A 24,122-nucleotide genomic window follows, 5' to 3' on the forward strand; every position below is an offset into this window, starting at 1 on the left:
CCCTCGTAAATTCAACCCCACTTCATTCAAAACACAGATATGTCTTGCTGCTTGCATGGTGCCGGCCAATGTCCGTATACGGCTACGGTGTCGGACGCCCATTACGAATCTCACACCGGTTGCGCCACAGCGCCACATCGAGGTACGACTGGTAAAGTAAGTATTCGTCAAAATAGCACTCCCGAGACATGAAAAGTATGTTGCTAAACTGACAGTGGATCTCTGACACGGGCGAAATGGCAAGCGTGACAAAACACAGCAGGGCTCTTCTCTAATAACAGGCCGGGCCGACTAACCAGTTTCGATTTCGCTTTTACGAACAGCGCGCCATTCGTGCCTGCCCGAGACGACTTTGGCTATGGCCGCGCATCAGTCAACTAACCGACCTCAGTTGCGCGAAGTCTTAGACAAGCGTAATGATTGGCGGTACCGAGCATTTTCTGCACCTCTGTCTGCGTGGTTCTAGCGTTGCTCCGAAAATATGTGCTCATCGCATGCCATTCATTGCATCATCCACTGACGCCTCACACGCGATACAAGCTGCTTGTGGGAGGCACCGTCACACCATGAAAAACGCCGGGGAGGCCCTTACTATTTTCGAGCACTTCTGTTCTGACACTGTTTTGATGCTGCTTTGACGCTATTTTGACACTGTTTTGAGGCTATTTTGTCTCTGTTCCGACACTGTTCTGACGCTATTTTGACGCTCCCAACAATGTGCATGCGACAATGAATTGATGGGGATACGAAAAATAGCCTCTGGCATGCTGTTCTCATCTAAATGGCAGATGGGTACTGCCCAATTTGTCACCAGTTGAACTGACTGTAACGAGAGCTCTTGTCAGTTTTTTGAGGCCATTTGATAATTGAAACGTTGGATAATTAACTTGTTCTGCTCCCATGAAGTTCAAATTAACGAGCTTTTACTGTATTCCTCTGCCTAGTTAGGCATCCCCACCCTTCAACAGGCATTACTCAATGGGAAATAAAAGGTACTTACATTGCGAAGGGAATCCGGACCATTGCACTGAATCGAAACCGTGGCCCGTGGAACGTCACTCGAGTGCCTGGACCCTTGCCGCGGCTCTGGTTTTGACTCTGGTTTTGGCTCTGGTTTTGGCTCGGGCTTTGGCTCGTGTCGTTCCTTCGTGTCGGGGCTGTTCTCGGGACTTCCCCGAGACGAGTCACACTCCCGTGCCCAGGGAAGAGAGTGGAGGCCACTGTCAGTGTCCTCGGAACGCTTGCTGTGCCTCTGATCATCGTCACTCCCACTGCTGTGCTGCTCGTCGGTCACACCAGAGTCATGCTCGGTCATCCGACTGCGCTCACCTGCGTTCAGAGTCAAGGTGGCCAGCACAGAGCATTTTGATGGGTGACGCTACTCTACAGCATTTAACAAAGAGGATTTATAAGCTAAGAAAAACAAAAAAGTAATTTCAGAGGTTTACCCTAATTCCAGGAGAAATGCGGGATTAGTGACCAATTCCTTTTCTGCCCTGTTCCAAGTCTCCGGCCAGAGTTCAAGTTCTCTCTATTTCAATATTAACGAGGTTTAACTGTAGTCCATCTGCCTCTGGTAAAATATTCGTGGCTCACTGCCCATTTCAACTGCCTTCTTCTGTGCTTCCTTTCAGGCCGACAGGATGTGTACATGTGTTGTTCTCACGCCATTTTTTGTCTACAATATATTCAGCGAACAGCTCTTTCAAAAAGAAATAAAATTAAAAGTACACTTAATGAACATAATCTTGTTTCGCGGGCCGTCATATCTGGACAGCTCAGCAAAGACGAGGAATTTGGCAAACCCTGCTCACAATGACAAGTTTCAACACCTGCTCAACGCTATGAATGTGCACACCACCTTTTGCTCAATGCCAAACTTTCGGCAACTGCTAGCTGATTGTAAAATATCGTATTCAACTTATCACGTGGTTCACACCAGGCGTTATGAAACTGGTAACACCCTGTGACCTACTGTGTTTATTCGAATCTAGGCCGATAGCTTTTTAAGAAAACAAGATGTAAAACGCTGAGGTTGGCGTAGATTCTACGATTTCATTTCGATGTCTCGCAATCACAAAATACATAAAAAAAGGCAGCACGCAGGTGGCCCCCCCCGCAACGTCAATAAAAGACAAGCCATAGCCGATGCCAGTCAAAGCACACACGAGCATTGGCTGCCATTTTGGCCTTGTTCTCTTCGTGTGTGCTTGTGTATACCCCGATTACATTCCGCGAGTTCTTCATACCTGGTGGCACAACAGACCACTTACAGCCTCTAGGTATATGCCTCAACAAGCCATTTAAGGATCGGCTTCACGATTACTAGCTGGGCTGCCTTGGTGAAGAGTGCAAGCTTACACCAACAGGTCGCATAAAGCGCGCATCGCTAGGAGTCTTAGCCAGTGAGATATCTGCAGCCTGCGATGATATCCTGTAAAGCTTGGTTGTGTGCGCATTCTGCGAATTTTGCATTCCTAATGCACTTAATGACACTGAAGAGGGTGTACTCTACGAGGAGGCCAGCGATAAAGAAGTCAGCGAAGGTGAAGTCGAGCAAGCGCGAGCCGGTTAACGTAAATAAATGTTGCTTGCGTGATGTGCTTGTTCAAGATTGCTTTTTTCGTTCAGTCTACAATCAAGGTAAGTCTTTTTTTTTTTTTTTTCTGTGGACTTCAACTTTCGGATCTCGGCTTAGAATCGTGGCCAGCCTAGATTAGAGTAAACATGGTAAGTGCACTGTCACGTGTGGTCAACACGTGCCTGATTACACTGTGTCCATAAGTTCACGTATTACACATGCCACACGTAGGAAATATACGGACGCAACGTGAACACAAGCAGTCAATTAGATGGCACAACCTGAGAAAGCACCTAGTAATAGTTAAGAATACGACTTAAACAGACGAGGATGAAAAAAAAAAAAGGTGGAAACATGCACAAGTACTGAAACTACACAATGCAGAATGTTAAAACAGTGCTTTGCTACAAAAGCTGTAGAAGAATGACCTATAATGAAAGTGCTTGTAATGTGCTTCGTGATGCATAAAAGAGAATAGAGACAAATTCCTTACTCGCTGGAATACTAACTCTTAAGGCAGGCTCGTTTTGTCATTGCAGTAAATCAAAACGACAAAGAAGCGATTATACCAGTTTTGATCATCCCTCACGTGACCTACATGCAAATTAGACATCACAGCCATTGCTGAGCTGTTGAAATTGAAGCAAAACAAATTATAAATTAGTTAGCGGTTGTTGGCAAATACCACATGCACAGTAAAGTCTTCAGAATCATTAACAAAAAAATATATATACAACCAGAATTTGGTGTCTGCAGTCTTTCAGGAAGGTCCACAAATGCCTTACGATAGAAATTAGCACCAGTAGGAGGTGAGGCAACGTCACAGACATCTTTTGTCTAGTGCCACAATACAGGTGGCCACGGTGCACATGCAGTAATTAAAGGGCAACCCCAGTGGTTTCTTCATTTTCTGTTTTTGATTGCATTATGTTCCTCAGTGCGTCCCGACTCCAATATAAAAAACAGTTTTCTATAACTCAAAGTGGAAATATTTTTAAAAGGAAAGAACAGCAAATCGAAACCGAAACTGGTTTCTTGGCCACAACACGACGTTCCAGTTGATGAAACAGCGACGTCACATACAGTATTTAAAAAACTCGTACGTATTTTAGATGGTGGAAATAAAGTATGGAAATCATGGCACAGTACATAAAATGTCCGAGGTAGCCTAATACCGGCCTGAAAATTTTGTGATCACATGAGGAGAGGGGCAGTAAAGCGGGTATAATGTTTGTGACATCACAAACACAGCGTTGCCCTCAGGAGTTGTCTGAACTGAGGCTACGAAAACTGCAGGTTTTAAAATCGAATCGTGCACAAATGAATCATCACCCGGTGCCCAAATATAATAAATTGCATCAGAGCAGAGAGGAAATCCTACAGAAAAATTTTTACTAGAATATGCGAGTGTCGAAGAACCTCCAGAGTTGCCCTTTAACGGATCTCCTTGCAGCCAGTGGCGTCAACTGATTCTCGTGAATATTCCCCTTAGACTGGCTCGAGGGACCACACAGGATGTGCCAGGTGAATGAAATTTCTCCATGTCTTCTCGTGATTAATCAACCACAAAGTCACGAGGGTCGGTAGACACCACTGCCTGAACAGCCACTTTTGAGAGGGATCTGCTGCCTTTTTCATGAGCTGTATCCGACACTAGTTCCAACTACATAAACACGCAACAGCCCATCCAGTCTTTTTTGTCTATTTTTGCTCCACAGCTTAAAACAATTGATAAGAATAATCAATATATATAAACAATATTCAATTCTTCGATCATAACAACAATCAAGACACTATTAATTTATTTTAATCTGAACCACGTGGCTTTATCCTAACACGATTACCATTTATTACTACACACAATATATATGATGAACTAAAAATCAGGCCCACCCACCCATGGGGTCGGAGCAATCCGAGTTGCTGGCATGGTCCTCGTCCTCCTCCGGGATCACCTCGAGCTCGGTCTCCTCTGGGTAGAAGGCATAGTGGTGCCGCGAGTCGTAGCCACCGCCTCCGCGCTGCTGCATCTCCTCCTCGTCCTCCTCGTAGCGCAGGTGGTAGTCACCCTCATCATCATCCGACATGTCACTCGAGGCCTCGCGCACCAGTGGCTGAGGGCTGCTGCCGGCAAGCGTCGAATCCTCCGAGTGGTAGTCCTCCGTCACCATGAACGTGTTTCTGCCCCCAAAAGAGTGACGCGTGAATGAAGTCCAGAGTTGGACAAAAACTCATCTGGTCGTTTATAACCATGCCAAAAAGCCTGAAAGGTACACGCTGAGCAAAAAAATAAAAAATAAGAAAAAAAATGGGAAAAAAAATTTGCCATCTGGTGAAAAAGATGCCAATGAACAAGCCTCTCATATTAAAACCAAACGCCCTTTTCCGTTTTCTTTTTTTTTTGGAGTCTACCTACATTCATCATTCAGAGATGTGCACGCCACTGAGGAGAGCTCCAATACTTGTTTTTAATCAAACGCTTCGGTCGTTTGTGGGTGTGCCAATGCCTGCTCTCTGACAGCAAAAGTTGCATTTATTCGGACGAAAATGCTTTTAAATAGTTTTCTAACACTTTTAAAGCTAGTGATGCCTGCCAGTTCTGAGAGAGGGATTCCGTGACCACCGCTGTGTGGTCAATGACAGTGTCGACGCACTACTGTTAACTTGCGCAATCAACCAGTCATGACAACATCTGCATTAACGAAAAAGCATTACTATCGCATTGTTGGATTTTGCTGAGATGTCCGAGAAGCCTTACTAAAGCAACAGCTCGGAAAATAAACTTGCGGCCAGTGGGTTTCAAACCTAGGCCACGATAAAGAGATCAGCATTCAAATCAATTAGGCCACTACGTCGTCTCAGTAGCTAGTGTCATTACGCAATATAAGCTACCAGTTTTTTATGCCATGCTTTGGATGTCGTCATTTCATTTCCTTCGACAAAAGTGCTCCTAAAGGCCTTAATTAGGCTTTTTTCCTGCTAATAAAATGATCGTGTGACTCCTGACGCTAAATTCTAACCTTGCCCTTGACTTTACTCTCGACCTTTACAGCAAGCGTGATAAAGCTTGCCCTCCTGATGAAATAGCCTCATTGTTTATGTTGCCATAACAACAATTACAACCACATGACACATCAACATCATGTGATTAAGTTCTACACAAAGCACGCTTCGATTCCTCCCCTAGCCAGTCGCTTCGTTATTGACGTGCAGCAAGAAGTAGAAGTTAAATGAACAAAATTTTGGGTAAACATACCAAGGCGTGGCAAAGTAAACCTAAATGAACCAAAACTTACTTAAAAAAAGCTAAACATGTTTTTTCTTGCTTAGCCAGGTTGAACCGCTAGTAAAGTTTTCCAATTTTTCGATCTTTCCAAACGTTTAAAGATCCGATGTTCATCAATAGTGGTGCCTTTGACATAAGAATGCTAAAACCTATCAATACAGGCAGGCTTCAATTCATCATCAGGGTGCCTTTACACCATGCACTAATACGAAATTATTCCTGTTCTTTTTGTGCAATAATGTGAGTTATAGTTTTCTTTTTTCCCACATACTGACAGAAACTTATGAAAGCTAAAAACATGGTTGTGTTTGAATTCCACCACAACGAAGCCTGCTGCTTCAAGGCTCAGCTTTATACCCAATGGCCACTGTGTAGACAGTGAGAAAGAGGCAGCTAAAATCAAGGTGAGCAAGATGGTGTGTGCAATATGAAAAGGTGTCCCGCCAAATGTGTACAGACCACATTTGCTGTGTCACTGCAATTTACGGCAGACAATCATGTTAACTTAAGCCGGTGCTTTATATACATAGTCACATCATTTGGCGTGCTAGCTTGCTTTCAAGCGTGTCAAAACCGAGGCAGAACTTTGCTCATTACCAGGTGCTTTGTTTCAAGAAATCCAGATGATTCAATTAATCAAGTTTACACCACTCGACAACTGCTGTTGTCTAGCAACTTGCTCCTTTAAACAAGCATGTTTTCCCCAGCTGTGTATTTCAGTCAGAATTGCTGGACCACTGGACAGACAGGAAAATATTGCGGCTGATAGTAATAAACAGCATTTATATGAACCACGTGTAAAGCAAGAAGGCTGTTTTCTGAATGCGTATGCTGCACAGAAAACCGATTTGTTTTTGTTGTTGAATATGGCTACCCCCTACCCCCGCCCCCCTCTACCCCCCTTTACCCCCCTCCTCCTACAAGTGTAGCATGTCAAAAAGGAAGCTCACCTGTGGACAACAAAGTCCTTCGGGTCATAATCATTGTCGATGTGATTTTCACTCGGAGTAGCAAACGGTGTGGAGAGGACCTCTTGGGAGGACGAACCATCCTCCATCATCGAAGAGAAGGCCGCTTCCACCTGCGAATGATGTGGTGTGAGCACAGAGAAGCAAGACCTTATCGGCCAGTCTCTCCCAGTGTTTACTTTCAGCACCCTCAATGCAAGCATGCTTTTAGAGATGTGGTATGACCATCATAACCACAGTCACTTCTGAGGCAATAAAGTTTACTACCAGTACGCCTCGAGTAAGATGGCCATTCATGTATATGTCACCGAGGACAGCCACAGACATTCGACAGGCATGTCTTGCCATGTGTTAGATTCGTTCAGAGAATCGGAGAAGTTTTGCTTTTGCAACGAGGCCTCTGTTGCGAAGAATAAATGCAATGACGTACGGTGTGCCAGACTCCAGTGCTTATCGCCATACCAGTCTTATCTGATAATGTTTCTTGAAAGGCACGTGAAAAGCCATTCTTTGAGATATGGTGCATTTCATCACAAATATACACCCCTATATTGCAGCCTCGTTCCTCGTGTTTCATTTCATTTTTTTCTTTTTCTTCCAGGCTTTTTTTATGTGCTACAAGGCCAGTCCTGACACTACGAACATGACGTTTGTTTTTAACTCCATTTTGCGCCCAAAACGTCGAGCCCTCGCTTTATGCTCGAGTAAATAATAGTTCAGTGTAATGGAAGAAATTTCTGTACTGTTTTGTTGCACGCCACTTTAGGAGCCAAATGTCACCCATGGCTAAGCAGTGCGCAGATATAAAGCATTTCGTTCTACAAGAACAAGGACCATCCACTGTCTCCGAGTAAGCACGGGAACACACAAGCTTCTCTTTGCCCATGAGGTGTCCTAAAAAGCAGTAGAAAAAGCGGCAGGCTGGAAGAAAAAATCTCCAGCCTCCTATGAACTTGGCGGCCACTAGTCAGTGAGGCATCTATATGAACGACTTCAATGCCTTTCGTAACAAAACTTTCGTAACTTAACCAACAACTTAGTTAAATCTCCATGGCATAATTTTGCCCTGAGCCTAGTGTAAGTAAACTGAGTGGAGTCCCAGTGAATCTTTGCGAGTGCATTCAATGCAGAAGCAAGGATATCTCCAACAGGCATTCTGCAAAGAACTGACAGCTCTAACACACGCAGTCACAGTTGCAGGCAAGAAAACAAGTATTGCGTCCAACTGCCTACAGCACACTCAGACAAACAAGGTACTCCAACGTGCTCATCTTCTCTATACAGTTCGAATGAGATTCAGTGACGTGACGAGTAGTCTTGCAAATTATAACAATCAGTAGCCGTACAAGGTACAAACTTTTCTTTCCTGGCGCATTCTGTACAGTTTGAAAGCAAAGCCAGTTATTCAGCCCGCTACAACTACCACCTCAAATCGAAAGATTTTAAAATTCACTCAAAGCAGGGTTGGTCAGCCGTATAGTGATGCAATCTAGGTACTCAAAAGAATTGGAAGCAGTGCACTCTCCAACTATGAGCGTACCTCATCAAAGTCTGAAATGTCGAGGAGATTCTGCCGGATGAGGGGCGAGCTGGACAGTTCGGTGGAGGCCTGGTCCCGAAATGGCTCTCTTTGCAGGCGCTTGTTGCTACCGCTGGGCGCACTCCGGGTGCTGACGGCATTGCTTCCGCTGGGCCGAGATTCACCTTCTTTCTTCTGGATGGCTTGCTGCAATCGTCAAGCAGGAGACAGGTAGGTTATGCATATGCAAAGAAGGAGAGACAAGACAGCTAGCATCCTAAGGAAAACACCAAACGGAAATGGTGAAACACAAATGAAACCAACAAAAAGCTAACTGAAACCTCACTGTAGCAAACATTAAAGTCAAAACCAAAGCATTTTGCTCAAACAATAATGGTTGCCTAGGAGGCAGACTAAGGCAATAAATGTGCTCATAGTTGTTTTTTTTTTTAAATCATGAAGACTGGATTGAATTGTCCCCATGTTCAGTGATTGTAACAGATCCTGTCCCATTATAAAGTACAAGAAATTGATCAGTGGTCATGCCCCAGTAAAACAATGCCATCAATTAGCTGCATTGTGTTTTTATTCTTATGTATATTTTATATCTTGTTATCCTTTTGCCTGTTCAAATTAGCTTATTCTCTGTTTGCATAGGGTATCACAAATTAATCGAAACCTAGCTGGTTCTAATGTCATGTCATGTGGTCTCGTGATATCACACAGCCCGCCAAACAATCAGTGCCTGTCGGAGGCATGCTCGTGACTATTTGCTCACAATGGCACAAAGCTGGTGACGGAATTCTTAGAAAATGCGGCCTTTCAAACTGTTACATTAACGCCATATTACTGATGGTAATAAAGCACCAGGTCTGAAGTATAGCCTAATTGCGACAAACAGAGCCGACAATGTACCTTCACATCCGGAGAAAACTCCACTGCTTAACTATCACTTTCTATAGAACATATTGAGTCAGGTGGATGGATGAGACAAGGGTATCAGTGGAGATAAGGGGGTCACAGCTGGTAGAGGATAGGGTTAATTGGAGGAATATGAGAAATCTTTTCATCCTGCGGTGGACATAGTAATCCACAGGATGATAATATTTAAACCCCGTGCACTAGAACATTTTCTGCACTTCTAAACTACTGGTGGCTTTCCACTGGCAGAAATTTGCACTTAAACCTCGTAACTGCACTTGGCCCAGACCGCACACCTAACGCACAAGTTTTGCGAGAGAAGCTTCCCGTAATCGTTATCAATCCAGTGGTGTCCGGTGCACAACAATGGCCTCTCCTACTGACCCCCCATTATTGCTGCCTTGCAAACCTATCCCTGAAGAAACTACACTCAACCTCACTGCATGCTGCCGCTGCTACTACATCTGCCTTCTCATGGAAATTACCCCTCAGAATCTTGAGATACAAAAGGTACATCGAAATAGTTAAATAACAAGGCTGAATACTTCCCTTACACTTTGGAAGGCCAGCTTGGCTTAAGTATTTCCTCACAAACATGTTACTGCTTCAAATGTTAGATTATGAGTTGTATGCATTAGTCATGCACTATTATAGTGCTTCAGTATTCATTCTACCAACAGTGACAAAGAACAGCACAATTTTACAGTCACTTGCAAAGTGCAGGAAATGTTGGGAAAAATTAACACTATTATAACGTTTCGAAGCCACCTTGGGTGCAGCACTGAATCAACAGTGGCATGTATCGGAAACTACTATATGCGTACAATTTTTGCCTCCAGCATGGTTACCAGCAAAATACAGCAGTAGTTTATTGGTCACAATCATTTTAGCTGAAAGTCATTTTTTTTTTCTAATTTTGCATCCTTCCTGAAATGTAATTGTCAGAATTTGACACAGTGTCAAAAACCTTGACAGTAGTTTCTTGGTCGCAACCACTTTGGCTGAAAGTCTCATTAAATATTTTTTTAGTTTTGCTTCCCCCGTGAATTGCAATTGTCAGAATTTGACCGCATGTCAAAAACCTTGACATTAACAGTGCTCAGCTGTTCCTAAAACAACCCACACATTTATGCATCGAATACTGCTAAACTGCTTGAAAGACAAACTGAACTGTATCATTTGCAATCCGAGATACCCCCACAGTGCTGCAAGTGCAAAGAAGGTGCCCATACCTGCGCAAAACAACGCATATTACGGGTGCAGAGCCGTGCGAGACGAAGCTGCGAGGCGCATAGGGCTGCCGACAGCGCCCGCTGCTCCTCGGGGTCACCACCCTGTGCACCCAGCCTTTGCAGCTGGAGCCCCAGGGCATCGAAGCGCCGCTGCTCCTCAGCCATAGCTGACTGGAGGCCAGAAACCAGGTCCAGAAGCTCCTGGTAGGGGGACAAGCCAAAGTCTGTTTTCACTATATGCAGCACATCAATCCTGCCTCCCCGCATGATCTAGGTGATCATGATAATCATTACAGCACTGTGCAGTTCATTTCCAATTGCAGCTTATGTGCACACATGGCTAGACTCATTTGTATTTATATCTGTCTTTGACAAATGCAATGCTGCATGATCCAAGCCATGTCTCTGAACAAACCCTCTCTGGGGCACTTCAATCCTGCATCTTTGCAGCAGCGTGAGCTAAATGATAACTAAAATAGGGCCAGTTAAGCATGACACTACTGGAACCAATTGGAATGCAACTGGCAAGTCAGGAAGGTCTCATTCAGTTTCAGCCATGACCTAATTCTAATTGGAGGCAATGATTTTCCAATAGGTCCCAGCAAAGTCCAGTTTATTCTAACTAGCAAGTCCATTTGGACTCAATTGCTTTCTTTTTAGACCCAGTCATAACCAAATGAAAGTGCTTCCAATTTGTCCCAGTTGCTTCCAATACAGCAAATCCAAACGGAGTATTTTTTTTTTTCTTTAATGAGAGGCCAACAAAAGTACATGCTTAAAGATGTCCTTACGTCATCAAGCGTGGATTGTTTTGGCGCTCAGGATTGGGGTGCAGTGACATCGGCATTGCAGCACTAGGACATTTCTTACGCTAGCTGGCTACCCCAGACCCCGATGCGCAGGTCACGGGATCGACTACATAACCCATGACTTGAACCAACAGCGGTGTCTTGGGACATTGTGGTGCCGGTTTTCCCACGCTTCCGCTGCCGTCTGGAAATATGTCTCGCCTCGGAAGACAAACACTGCACGAGTCTACGCGCCCGTGAGGCAGGGAGAGAGCAACATTCACAGGCGGCGTAAAACAAAGCGCACGCAACCGCTAGCGTAAACACCGCACCGCAGGGAAGGAAGGTCCGGAGGAAAGAGGAAGTGAAACTGAGTTTGATTTTGAATGGAGCTGCGACTACACGCAGTCGCTCCCTCGGGCGCCGGCCTAAGGGTTTGTGACGTCGAAACCACGTGGTGCAAACCTTCGTTTGGGAAAACTGAAACCGAAACTGTGTGGAATGCAATTATAAATTGTTTAGTGATCATAGGCGAATTTCACGCGGCCATAAATTTTACTAATATAAAACAGGCAAAGCAATAATTCAAAAAATGCTACTAGAAAAAAACAAAAAACGCGCGGCGAAAGGTGTGGCAGGATCTCGCGCAGCAACCGGAGAACACGCGCAGTCGCCGCCACTGAGGAAGGAGGAGAGAGAGGGAAAGAGGGGAGAGAGAGTGCAAGCCCAGCTGCGGAGCGGCGACGCCGACGACGCGAAACCCAACCCAGGAACAGGGTGCCATTAATGCTGAAACGATGTTAAGTTAAATTGGTTCACAGGAAGGGAAAGGCGCAGTAACTGTCACACTTGCTCTGTGGACACCCGAACCGCGCCGTAAGGGAAGGGAGGAAGGTGGGAATGAAAGTGGAAAGAGAGAAAGAAGAGCCGTAGTGGAGGGCTACGGAGTAATTTAGACCACCTGGGGATCTTTAACGTGCGCTGACATCGCACAGCACACGGACGCCACTTCGTTTCGCCTCCATCGAAACGCAGCCGCCGCGGTCGGGTTCGAACCCGGGAACTCCGGCACAGTAGTCGGGAGTCTTACCACTGCACCACCATTCGAGACATTCTAGCGAAGTTTCTTTTTTTCTTTTTTTTTTTTTTTTTACCGTGGTGAACTTGATGTAGTTGCGAAAATAAGATGCTTTTCTCTGTGAGTGTGAATTCTCGGTTACTGCACGTTACCCTGCACTTCGCTGTGGGCGCTCGCATTATTCATGAATTATCTTTGCAGTGTGTACCATGTGTGGTCACGTCTTCCACTTGAGCTCTGAAGCGTGCCTTTCATAATTGGTTCACAGGATTGGAAAGGCGCAGTATCTGACGCACTTGTTTCTGTGGACACCTGCCCCGCGCCGTAAGAGAAGGAAGAAATGTGGGAGTGAAAGTGGGGCTGGTTACGCGGGACAACGCCGACGGCGACGACGACGACGCGAAGCCCAGGAACGGGCCTCAAAGAGCTGCGCTCTAAAAAGATATTTCACCCGCACGTCCGTATAAAAACATTCGTTCCTTGTTTTCCTCTCGCGCACTATCAGAAGGTGCAACGGGTGCAGAACCTACTCGGTGTCACTGAAGCTATATTAGCTCTATTCTGGTGGTGCAAGGTGTCTGATCATCTTATTTGATATAACTTGCCTTTTCTTTTTTCTTTGCAGCTACTGTGCTTCTATGAGCTTCGTATATAGCGGCTGATCCAGCGGATTATCACGTCGAGCCGCACAATCAGCCTTTGCAAGCCGCGCTAATTACATACACGTAGGTTCTCGCAAAAGTTTTCAAAAACGGAAGCAAAAAGAAAACTTTTCTTCTTCTTGGCGGCGCAGACTGCAAAACGAGAAGTGCAGGTCAGACCGGGAAATGCAAAGCACGCGCCATCTGCTTCAGAGCTACAGACCGCCAAGAGATAAGCTCTGTTGCTTTCTCGCCGTTTTGGCCGTTCCGAAAGTGAAGCGCAATTTCTTTAATAATCCCATTGGCATGCGGCGCGACGGACGCCGAAGAGCTTCCTTGGACACGCTCCGCGCGGCACAAGCTTGGCACACAAGTTGCGATCCCGCGGCCCCGCATCGCAAATGGACCAAACCGGTCCACGTGAGCGTTGCAGCCAAGCAGAACAAGTGGAATTTGCCTCAATAGAGACACCACGTGCACGTGCTACCCCGATGTTTGCGTGCAAAGGATGACCTAGCGAAAAATTCTAGGAGGCACTTCGGGGTGAAGGGTGGCTGTTCCTGGCCCTACGGGGCGGAGAGGGTAGGTCAACGCCGCTTGCGGCGGGGGCTAGCCAGCCACCGAATGTTTATCTGTTGTAGGCCGTCATTGCACCCGCCACTGCTTCGGTGGTAGTCGACGGTTGTTGCGGCGCGCGTCTTTCTCGCCCTCTTCTTTTTCGTTTCTTCTATATATTCTCTTATGTCCGCACGAGGCAGTGGAGGTGGCTCAGCTACAGAGCCAGTAGCAGGCCCGTGCATTTTCTTTTCCTTCTTCCTACAGCCACAACAACAACAACAACAACTTCGGATCATTAAATTGCGATGAGGCGAAAGCCTCTATCGCGCGATGGTTCGAAGCCCTCCTAGGGCACCTCTTTCTGTTTTCACTCCCACCTTCCTCCTCTTCCTTACGGCACGGTTAAGGTGTCCGGGGAAAAGTGTGACAAATACTGCGCCTTTTCTTTCCTGTAAACCAATTTGAAACGCCGCTGATGCCTGCTGTACTGAGTCTGCTTCTGTATGCTGCGTGGTGCTGCATTCGAGGAAGCGCCAAATGGAAGGGTGCCGCACGGAAGCCTGGATCGGTATAATGCAGCGTAAGCTACCAGTCAACATATAAAGCCCCGCTTTAAATGAGCCGTATGAACGTACCTGCGTGGCATAGGAATAACGTGAATATGCAGGAGTCTTGGCAGGCTGGTTCTGATATCACCCTCCCATATGAAAGGAGAGGCCCGAGTCGGCAGCTCCTGCCAAACGTAATGCAAGGAAACTCTACGTCCAGTTAGTGCCCGGCTATGTCAGCTGCCAGCTACAGCCTCCCACGTAACGAAAGCGTTGACACACGGACGGACGGACGGACGGACGAACGGACACAATAGTGGCCGAGAACATGGGCCATTAAAGGCTATCGCCTTAAAACTTTCACGCCGCAGCAAACGATGTGACATGCGCTCCATCACAATGCGTATGCCCGTCTTTAATGGGCCATCGCACCGATATGTTGGCCTATTCCAATATGGATCTTTTGGGGTCAGACCAAAGAACCAATCGCGCAGCAACAAGTTTGGGCGCCAAAACGTGGCGCCCAAACGTTTCACCGTGTTCGACTCGCCTCGAAGCGCGCGTGCTGGACCAGAGGGCCTCTTCGAAAGCCGCGCCCATATCTGCACGTTCTCGTATGTCTCGGCAAAGGCGGAGTGGCTGTCGTGACCGATCATGCGCCTAGGCACAGAGTTCGGCCTCGACGCCGCTTCGCCGTTCGGGGCCACAGTGCAGTCTTGTGACTGATAGCCGGCATGCATGAAGAAGTGCCCAATGTGTGCAGGAAGCCATTGGAAGATGATGTCATGTCCTCCATTAATTGCGTAGTGATGAATTTGCATATTTCCGCAATGAGTTCTGCATGGGCTCCACGGCGAAGTGCTGTTTTAAGGCTTGCAGGGCTGGTTTTGAATCTGTGAAAATAGACCACCTCTGAGGGCTCCGCTATTATGCCGAATTGCGACACGAAAAAAAAAAAAAAAAAAAGAAACGGAAGCAAACAAACACCAATGTTTTTTTGGACCCCGAGTTTACTCAGTAATACACGGCTGTCCTCTGGAACAAACCAAGGTTGTCAGGAAATGCGTTGATCAACGAAATCGAAGGAGGGTTAGCGCCGCAAAATGCTTCCTTCGGGAGCTCTTAATAAGGCGGATGAGAGAATGTTTTACCACGCAAAGCACTCTACTCACTGGTCTTCCAACGAGCTTTTTTTGTTTATCACTTCAAAGGGACCACGGAATAATCTTTACTGCATGATTGACGGTACGAAAAGAACACGAGCAGTCGCTAGTTCATCAAATGTTCCTGCTCTGATTAAAAATGATTCCCCCACCCCTATCTCACATACGCCAGGAAAAAAAAAAAAAGAGGTCAGGACTGCCCCCAACCGCACCCCCTCCCGCCCACCTCATTCCGGCATGCTTGATGAGAAGGCTCGCCCAGATACTCCCCCCCCTGCGTCGGAGATGGATATAGAGGCTCAGAAGAATGCGCGTGAAGCTGTCGCCCAAATCGACTGCGAGGAGCAATTAGTACTTGTAAAATAGACCATCCACCAACTCCTTGACCAAGGTAATCACCGTTTCTATTAGACCATTTCGGTTCCGAAAGTACGGCGGTCATGCGCTCCCAGTTTCCCTCTATACAAATGCGGAACTGCCTTCCCAGATACAGCGTAGGCGACCAGTTCATGCGCGGTATGCGGCTGCTTGCGATTTATTATGGGTGCGGTAAGGTCGAGATTAAAAAAAAAAGGGGGGGGGGGGGAGGGAGGGAGGTTCAAGCGTAAAAAATACGTTTTCGAAAGTCTTCTCAGATGCAAGGTGGGGCCTAACGGCGTTCACAGCGTGTTTTCGAAAGATACTCAAAAGCGGGATCTTTACTGAAGGTACGCTGTTTGGTATTTTTACTCCTCATTATGATCGTGTCCGAACGACAACATTTGTAATGTTCTCTGTTTTAAGCACTATAAATGTGTGTGTAAGATTCGCGCCTGTTTTCGAGCGTTTTCGGCATAAATCTCAAGTCCTCTTCTTTTCAGCACTCCTTGGGTGTTATATATTAAATCGTTACTGCACCCGGCACAGGCCACGCGTGCAACTTCAAGAAGACCTTGCGCGCGAGGAAGAGGAGGGGGAGCCGCACCAGGCCGGCCCGCGCGCCACGAGGCATCAATTAATGTCCTCGTATGTGTAGCACTGTGAGGGAATTCATTAAAGCGTTGTCTACTAATCTGCCTAATCCTGTAGCCACCATAACCGAATTTGGCTTCGCAATATTCTTGCCCAAAAAATGTTCACTGCAACCTCTGCATGCCGGCTAGCTATATCGGCCCACTGAAAGTATTATCATGCGTGAAAATACTTCTGAAAAAAAAAAAAAAAGAAAAGAAACAGTAAATCGGCACGTATATCGTTTAGGTGTAAGGAATATTCGACACTTTTTCCAAACAAAATCCGTGATGCCCGAGAAAACGCCGGACCACCTGGAGAGTGAAACGACCCTTTTACGTACATAAAAGGGAAAGAAAAATCTGTCTGGGCGGGAATAAACTAGGAGCTTTTGACGGCGTAAAGTGATTCTATGTTTATATGGCCAGATATCTGGCTGAAAATTGCACATCATCCGAATGCTTTCGTAGCGACCGAAGAAAAAAAGGAAACGAAACGCCACAGCTCTGGTAGTAGATATCCTTTGCAGCGGCCGGCAACATATTTTTCTTCCATTTCGTATTTTTCTGCAACAAACCACCTTACCACCTCGCGTTACAAAATATTATACCCTTTCCGCGGAGAAGTAAAAATAGGAAAGAAACGCATATACGCGGAAGGTATACGCCGCCACGGCACAGCCGCCGGCGGTCGTTAGCCGCCTCCAATGAGGAAGACGTCCCTTTCCGCGAAGGGAGAGAGAGAGTGTCACGCCGCCGGCACAAGGTCGAGTACGGATTCGCACGACAACGCGACGAGGAAGCTCTAGCCGCCGTCTTCGGGAGACACGAGGAAAGCTGCAGGGTCGATTCCGAGCGCGGACGCGCACACTGGCTAGGCTAAAAGGCGGAAACAGAAATGGACACACTTTGACGGAGCAAGGTTTTCTTTTTTTCTTTTTATTTTAAACCGTCTCGTGCCTCTTCGAAAACACTCGGCGGCGACTGTCAAACGGCCGCTCGCCGGACCCAATCGAGGGGAGAAAGCGTGGGGAAGTACACTGCAAAGCTGCGCGGCGCGCACTATGGCGTATTCCAAGTGGTGATCTGGAGCAGCCATCCGAATGAGCAAGATGCCCGTCGTGATCCAACCAGAACTCAGGATCCGAATCCAAATCACCAATTGGAACACGCAGTTCTGCTTGGAAGAGCAATAAGATTTGCTCCGGATCGCCAAATGAAATGCGCTATGTTGAAGGACTGTGAATACGCCGTATACGGGATGTGGGCAGCATAGTAGTTCAAGCAGCGTGGCTGGACATCGCAGCTGCTTTCGGAACGGGACTCAAGATGAAATAGCGCTACGCCTAAGCCGACCAAGGACTCAAGCGAAATTATCCCAACCAGATGGCGCCTGGCGTTAAAATCTACACTCGGAAGAGTTGAGCTACTTTTTTGCTTTTTCCCAACACGACAACAAAAAGGAAGGAATAATAACGAGCGCGAGAGACGAACAAGAGGATATAGGCCGCCTCCTCCTCCTCCTCCTCCTCCTCCTCCTCCTCCTCCTCCTCCTCCTCCTCCTCCTCCTCCTCCTCCTCCTCCTCCTCCCCCCCCCCTCCCCCAAATGAGAAGATAGTTGTCGCGTGCGCGGTGAATTCACCCTACAGCGCGAATAGAAAGACAACCATGAGTGTATTTGTGAGTGCAAGCGGCCCAAAGAATGGCAGACGCCTCCTACCGCTGAACGGTTCATACTCACAAGGGTCCGCAGGCTGGCGCCGCCCCGGCAGTTGAGGAACGAATCGGGACAAAAGTTTGTGGACCACGAAAACTGCAACCAAAGCGCATAATTTTCGTCTCGGACTATACTTATGTATGTGAAAGTTGGACTTCAGTTCTTTCATATGTGCTAAAGAAATAAGGTGATAATTCGTTTACACCGTGCTTCTAGTCCAAAACCGCCACACGTGCGTTTCAGAGACTTTTGTCACCGATTAAGCAGGGAGGCGCGCGGAGGAGGGACACTTGGTCTACCCGAAGCGATCACCGCAGAGGCTATCGACTTGCGCACACAGACGCGGTTTTTCGAGAAGTTGAGGCAAGGGTAGAGCAAGGGTGCTGCGGCCAGCTGTATAGAGCGGCGGCGAAGGGAACATGGCTCGCAAAAAGGAACCAGAGCGATAACGACTCCGAGTGTGCAGCAGAGGACCCGGAGGGAAGCAATTAAATTAAGGCTCCGAACGACACGGTCGAAGAGAGATCAAACTCTGGAGTCGAGCATAGAGGTCGCACCCTGTACTTAGCCGAAGGAGGAGTTCTGAATTAAAATAGTGTACTTCAGACAGTATGCAATACTTCAGACACTCCTGAAGTATTGCAACAATTATCCCGACAACACATCCTACTGAAATAGTGTACATATAAGTATATCCGTGGAATAAAATTGATCGTGTTGTCCGGCTTCGTCGGGGGATGCAAAACAGGCACAGGAAGGGACCTGCCTGACTAACGGTTTTTGCCTCTAAGCCCATGGACAGAAACGTTCACAGAGCGCTGCCACAGTAAAGTAATGTGACACTGTTCGGCAATCGTATGGGCCAATGAAATCACTAACTTAGACCATACCTCCAACTTCAACTAATCCTGACCGCCTCATTCGATCTGCAGGCCGTTGGTCCATGCCACGTGGTTTGGTGACCTTAAACTCGGAATTCTTTTACTCTGCGTTAGCGCTCCACAGTCACAATATCTTCATTTTCTCCGGCAAGAAACCGTTAGCCTTGACGAGCAGACGTTATGTCATTGTTAATATTAGCATTATCGAAGAGACTATATGCCGACTGCTACTAAGTTTGAGCCCGCTTTATATAGTGGGCTGGGTAACCTACGCTTTCGCGTCATACCCTTAAAGGTGGAGAATTCCGCCTTCGTTCAAGCTGCACAGGAGAGGTTTCTACTCGAGTTGAGCCAGCACCAACCTCAAACCACCACATATTGGGGAAGCAGTTAAGACTTGGTTTTACACAAAGCTGAAGATACAGAGCACGTCGTCACCAGTGTGGAAACCATGTCCCACTACTTCGCTGATCATCGCAGCGTCATCATTGGTACAAAAGATAAAAGCCTGCTCGTTACCTGAACAGTTTGTCTTGTCTATACAATAGAGCTAAACCAAACGCTTAACCACAAGCGTAGCCATGCAGCCGTTGGAATTCAACTGGGGTTAACCAGAGCTAAATCACAGCCTTTTTTTTTTTTTTTTTTTAACCTGGAACGGCCTTCAATGTCGCATCACAAAGCATACAGCCAGGCGTGGCGCCACGGGGACTCGTTGGGCCGCTCGACTATAGTAAGCAGGGAGACCAGATCTAGTCCGGTCTTGGCCACAGCGGCCGCTTCCCGGTAGAGGCGAAACTCAATCCGCTCGTGTACTATGCAAAGTCAATGAACTCTAGAGGAGCTATCCGCTGCGCCGTCCCTCACAGACTGAGACTCGCCTTTAGACGCCAAACCCCCATCAACCGAACCAAATTTATTTCAAATGGAAGCCCTATAACTAAAGAAGCACGTCGCTTCGTCGGTACCCTTCAGCGGCTGGAACGTCACCCCCACGCAAAAAACGTTGAAACACCACGGATCAGGCTACCCTTAGCCACCCGCGGAAAGTACCATGTCCCCCCAATTCCAACCAATATGGACCCCCTACACCACGGTGAACGACAAAAGGCCCGAACCAAGCAAATTCAACAAAATGCCATACGACGCAAACAAACATTCTGTACACTGACGCCAGCCCCTATCAAGGTCGGACGGCTGCAGTAGCAACCGTCACAACCAACCTCGGAGACGAGATGGCCAGTGCCACGGTCCTAAGCCGAAGCATAGCGGACGCTGAGGAAGTCGCATTCGCACTTGCCATCAAGCACGCCCACACCACCGAACAAATAAATACAATCTTGAACGACTCGCAGCAAGTCTGCAAGACGTACCTCAATGGGGAACTCTGCCAAGCGGCCGCTCACATCATGAGAAATAGACACCCGCCACAGTATTCTGTGGATCCCGGCACACGAAGGCATAGAGGGCAATGAGGCGGCTGACAGGATAGCTCGAGGTCATACATTCCGAGCCCCGTCGGCATCCACCTCCGAACCTTCATCTCCACTGACATACAGCGAAATAATAAACTACCATCGACTTTATCGCAGAACATACGCAAATCCCCACAAAGACCTCACTCGTCAGGAAGCCACTATAGGGCGAAACATGCAAGCCCGCACACTACCAAACCCAACCCGACACAATAAGATTTGGCCCGCGCATTACCCCACAAATGCATGCCCGGCCAGCGGAGATGTCCGACATCCTCCACATGGTTTGGAACTGCCCCGAACAACGTAAACCATACGGTTAACAGAAAATTAGCCATGAGCAGTGGGAGGCGAAGCTGGCTCACACAGAGCTCCCCCTTCAGCACTAGCTGATCGGTCAGGCCAGGAGGGCCGTAATCACCAGTGGTTTCCCGGACCTCGGTGAACCACCCGCGTAATCGCTTTGTATCAATAAAGTTTATTCTCTCTCTCTCTCTCTCTCTCTCTCTCTCTCTCTCTCTCTCTCAATGCACATGCCAACTACAGCGTGAGGGATTAGACCACCAAGGGAGAAAGAAGGAATACAAGAGAAAGGCCGCCGCAACGGGGCGCTCCGGCTCCGGAGTAATTCGGAGTTATTTCTATTGTATGCATCCATAGGCACCGCAATGGCGGTACGTGCACGTACCCGGACGCTGAGCGAGCTGACGGCCTCCTCGAAACGCTCTTCGTCGGCGTGCATCAGCTTCTCCACGGCTGACCAGTCCAGGCCAGGACCGGACATCTGCGAACGCACACAAGGGGTGAAGCGCGTCAGGCTCATGACACCAAAGGGATACAAAAAATGATACTGGTTTCACGTACTACTCTTCCATCGCGTTCCAATTACACGAAAGGGGCCGAGATCAACGAAAGTGGAGGCTGAGATAGCGGTGTTGCACGGGCCGAAACTCTGAGCCCGACCCGAGCTCGGTCTGGCCCGACATTACAAGGGCCTGCGCCCGACCCGGATCGGCGCTGCGCTCAGAGTTAAGGCTCGGCCCGGCCCGACATGCCGTAATAGAAAGTACAGCGATGATACAGAAATAATTTCAGGGTTATGAAATCTTGAAATGTTGATTTCTCAAGTTTATTATGGAAAATTGTAAGATTAAAATTGTAACGACATTTAGGTGCAGCATATACGTACTACATACCATTATCAAACGAAGTTATCAAAATTGGCTGTGGTTTAGCTTTAGTTAACCCTGGTTGATAGCGATATTACGGATTTCGCTGGTGGTGGTCCGATTCCTGCTCTCTTTCTCTGCGTGAACTTGATGCGCGAATAAGAGGATGGAGAGGCGAATGACTTTTCGCGATGATGTTGCTGTCCCTGTTGCTGTTTATGTACAAAATGTGTGGATCAAAGTATATGCATTTGGTATGAATCTCTATACTGTATTCAAATGCATCATATTCGCGCGTGGCAGCATCAGGTGCCTACCTCCACCCAACACTGGGCCGCTACGCCCAAAGTTACCGTAACGTTAGCTGCGCCGGTATTCCCTTCGCCTTCTCCCTGCCGCGTGCTTGCAGAAAGGGGAGCAGCGACTATCCTACCTGGCGCAGCGGCAGGCCTAGCCTCCTAGCAGGGCTCAACTCTAGTCAGGCGCAGCCTTCCACAGTGCTATCGCGCTAGCCTCGCAGCCGGGCCCAACTCTACTAATATAGTGCCCATGCACTATATATATACTACTATAGCAACGGCGGCAGTCTCCTTTCAGGGCTTCAGAATACCCTCTCGTGGTTTGACCTCTAGCTCATCTCGAGGTGAAAATCACACGATCGACGACGCCTGCCCGAAGTAGCGTAGTGAAGCTTTCGCTTCAAAAACAAGAAGTGGTGCATTTATGAAGGCTTAAGGCATTTGCGGCGCTCCTGCATGGATCATGAATATTGCCTCGATGCGCGCGCATCGAGACACCCAAATGAATCCGGTAGGTGGTGATGGTGGTACTGGTCATTTATTGAATAATAAAACAAAACAAAGGAAAACAGTGCTGCCGGCAGCGCCAACTGCTGAAACGGGAAAGGGAGAGGATAGGGGAAGTGCAGAGGTGAACGATAGCAAGAAAGGACAGGGGGAGCTTTGTACTACATTATTTACAAAATACAAAAAGGAAAGCGAGTTCGTGTCACTCGCGAGCAGTGTCCGAGCACTCTCCACAAATGACTGCGCGCGAGCGGAATTGTTTACAAGTTACAAGGGTGTATGTATATAACCGCGCGTACCGTCCTATCGCAAACAGATCGCACGCGCGACGCAATGCATAAGCTGCCGGGGTAGGGCACCCGGCAGCATATGAATCCGGTGGAATTGAAGTTTCTTCGGTGGTCTAATCTATGGCTGGAATGACTAAACACATTCTTGGCAGGGAAAGTAAGTTTTGAGTACGCAGCTTCTCAGCTCCTTCAAAAGTGCACTAGACCTGAATCTCAAGAGGTTGACTCTGTGGCCGAGTATATACTCAGTGAGCTCGTCTGGCTCACCGCGTGCCTTTCACGACACCTTAAGGAGCCGCCACTGCATTGCCTGCGCCAAGAAACAAGAGGAAACTCAAGAGGCAGGCTCAAGCCAGAAAGAGAGACACAGGATAGGCGACAGCGCGTGGCGCGAATCTTGAACCGATGCTGAAAGGCGAAACTAGACACTTAATAGTCCACAAGCGACGCCTCTGCTCGGTCACTAACGGCTAGCAAGGATTAGCCCACGGCGAGGAATGTGATGGAAAGGCGGGCGACACAAAGAGAGAAAGACTTTATTAAGAGCGCAAATTAAGCACTCAACATATCCTACGCCTGGTTATAACCGAGGCGAGCTGATCTTCCATCTGTACCGACGACAGCCAGGCACTCCGGGAGCGGGATGAAGGGAAGGGGGTCCAGTGACTGGATTGGACGACTGGGCGGGAGAAGATGAGGTGTTCTAGATTGGCATACAACGCAGGACAGTTGAAAAAGGAAGGGTCAGAACGAAGACGGAAATGGAATTGTCGGAAGGTGTAATAAAGGCGTTCGTTTGAATCCAAAGTATATGTGCTTGAGCAACGTTGAGATGTCCATGGGGCAGGGTACATCCCTATATCCTATATGACGTTTATGTTGGTTGTAGTGTTCCGTAATTGTGAGTGTAAGACCAACGCATCGTCCCACGCCGGTGGGCTTGACCACGGGATCACAGGCGCCCGGGTGTGAATATCGCGGGCTAGCTGATGTGCCAGCTCATTTCCTGTGATCTCCGCATGGCCAGGAACCCACCGTACAGTGACCGACTATGGAGCCAAGGAACGTGAGGCGGGCTTCTAGGTCAGGGGGAACTAGCCGGAGCTGCAGCAAGCGAATAGCCGCCATGGAGTCAGTGTAAATGGTGTACGAACATGTGCGAGGAAGCTCAGAGAAGGACATGAGATGCAGACACAACTCGAAAGCTCTCGCGTGGGGAGGACGCGGGAAGATTCTGCGCATTCTAGACGCCTGTCGCAACATGGCCATATCCGTACTTTCGCAAAAGTTGCATATGTGTCCCGGTACCCCAGGTGGGGATTAGGATGTCTGGCCCAGTCCGCCCGACACAAATCTACCTTGGACCGACCCGAGTCCGAGACAGAGGGCTACCGAGCTGTCCGAGCCAGGCCCGAGGCTTTCGGGCTGGCCTGTGCCCGTGTACAGCTCCACTGTGGAGCTTCTGCAAGCTTGAAAAGGTCGAGGAAAGAAATGTATACGTCACAGCCAGCC

General features: G+C 47.9%; 1 protein-coding gene across 3 annotated transcripts in view; it reads right to left on the bottom strand.

Moving 5' to 3' along the window:
* The window catches only part of LOC146178883 (uncharacterized), a 168,116-nt gene that overhangs the window by 36,020 nt on the left and 107,974 nt on the right, over positions 1-24,122 (bottom strand). For 2 of the 3 annotated variants that reach the window (XM_084578616.1, XM_084578617.1), the window contains 6 exons: positions 21,034-21,129; positions 10,508-10,708; positions 8,376-8,561; positions 6,818-6,948; positions 4,479-4,762; positions 1,001-1,329 (listed from right to left, as the gene is read on the bottom strand). In XM_084578616.1, the coding sequence (XP_084434742.1) occupies positions 1,001-1,329; positions 4,479-4,762; positions 6,818-6,948; positions 8,376-8,561; positions 10,508-10,708; positions 21,034-21,129 (1,227 nt within the window). The remainder of the gene's footprint in view (positions 1-1,000; positions 1,330-4,478; positions 4,763-6,817; positions 6,949-8,375; positions 8,562-10,507; positions 10,709-21,033; positions 21,130-24,122) is intronic. The other variant, XM_084578618.1, reaches the window with a different exon arrangement.

Source organism: Amblyomma maculatum, chromosome 9, assembly GCF_055883805.1.
Source record: "Amblyomma maculatum isolate TAMU_Amacu chromosome 9, ASM5588380v1, whole genome shotgun sequence".
In the NCBI taxonomy this organism is placed as follows: domain Eukaryota; kingdom Metazoa; phylum Arthropoda; class Arachnida; order Ixodida; family Ixodidae; genus Amblyomma; species Amblyomma maculatum.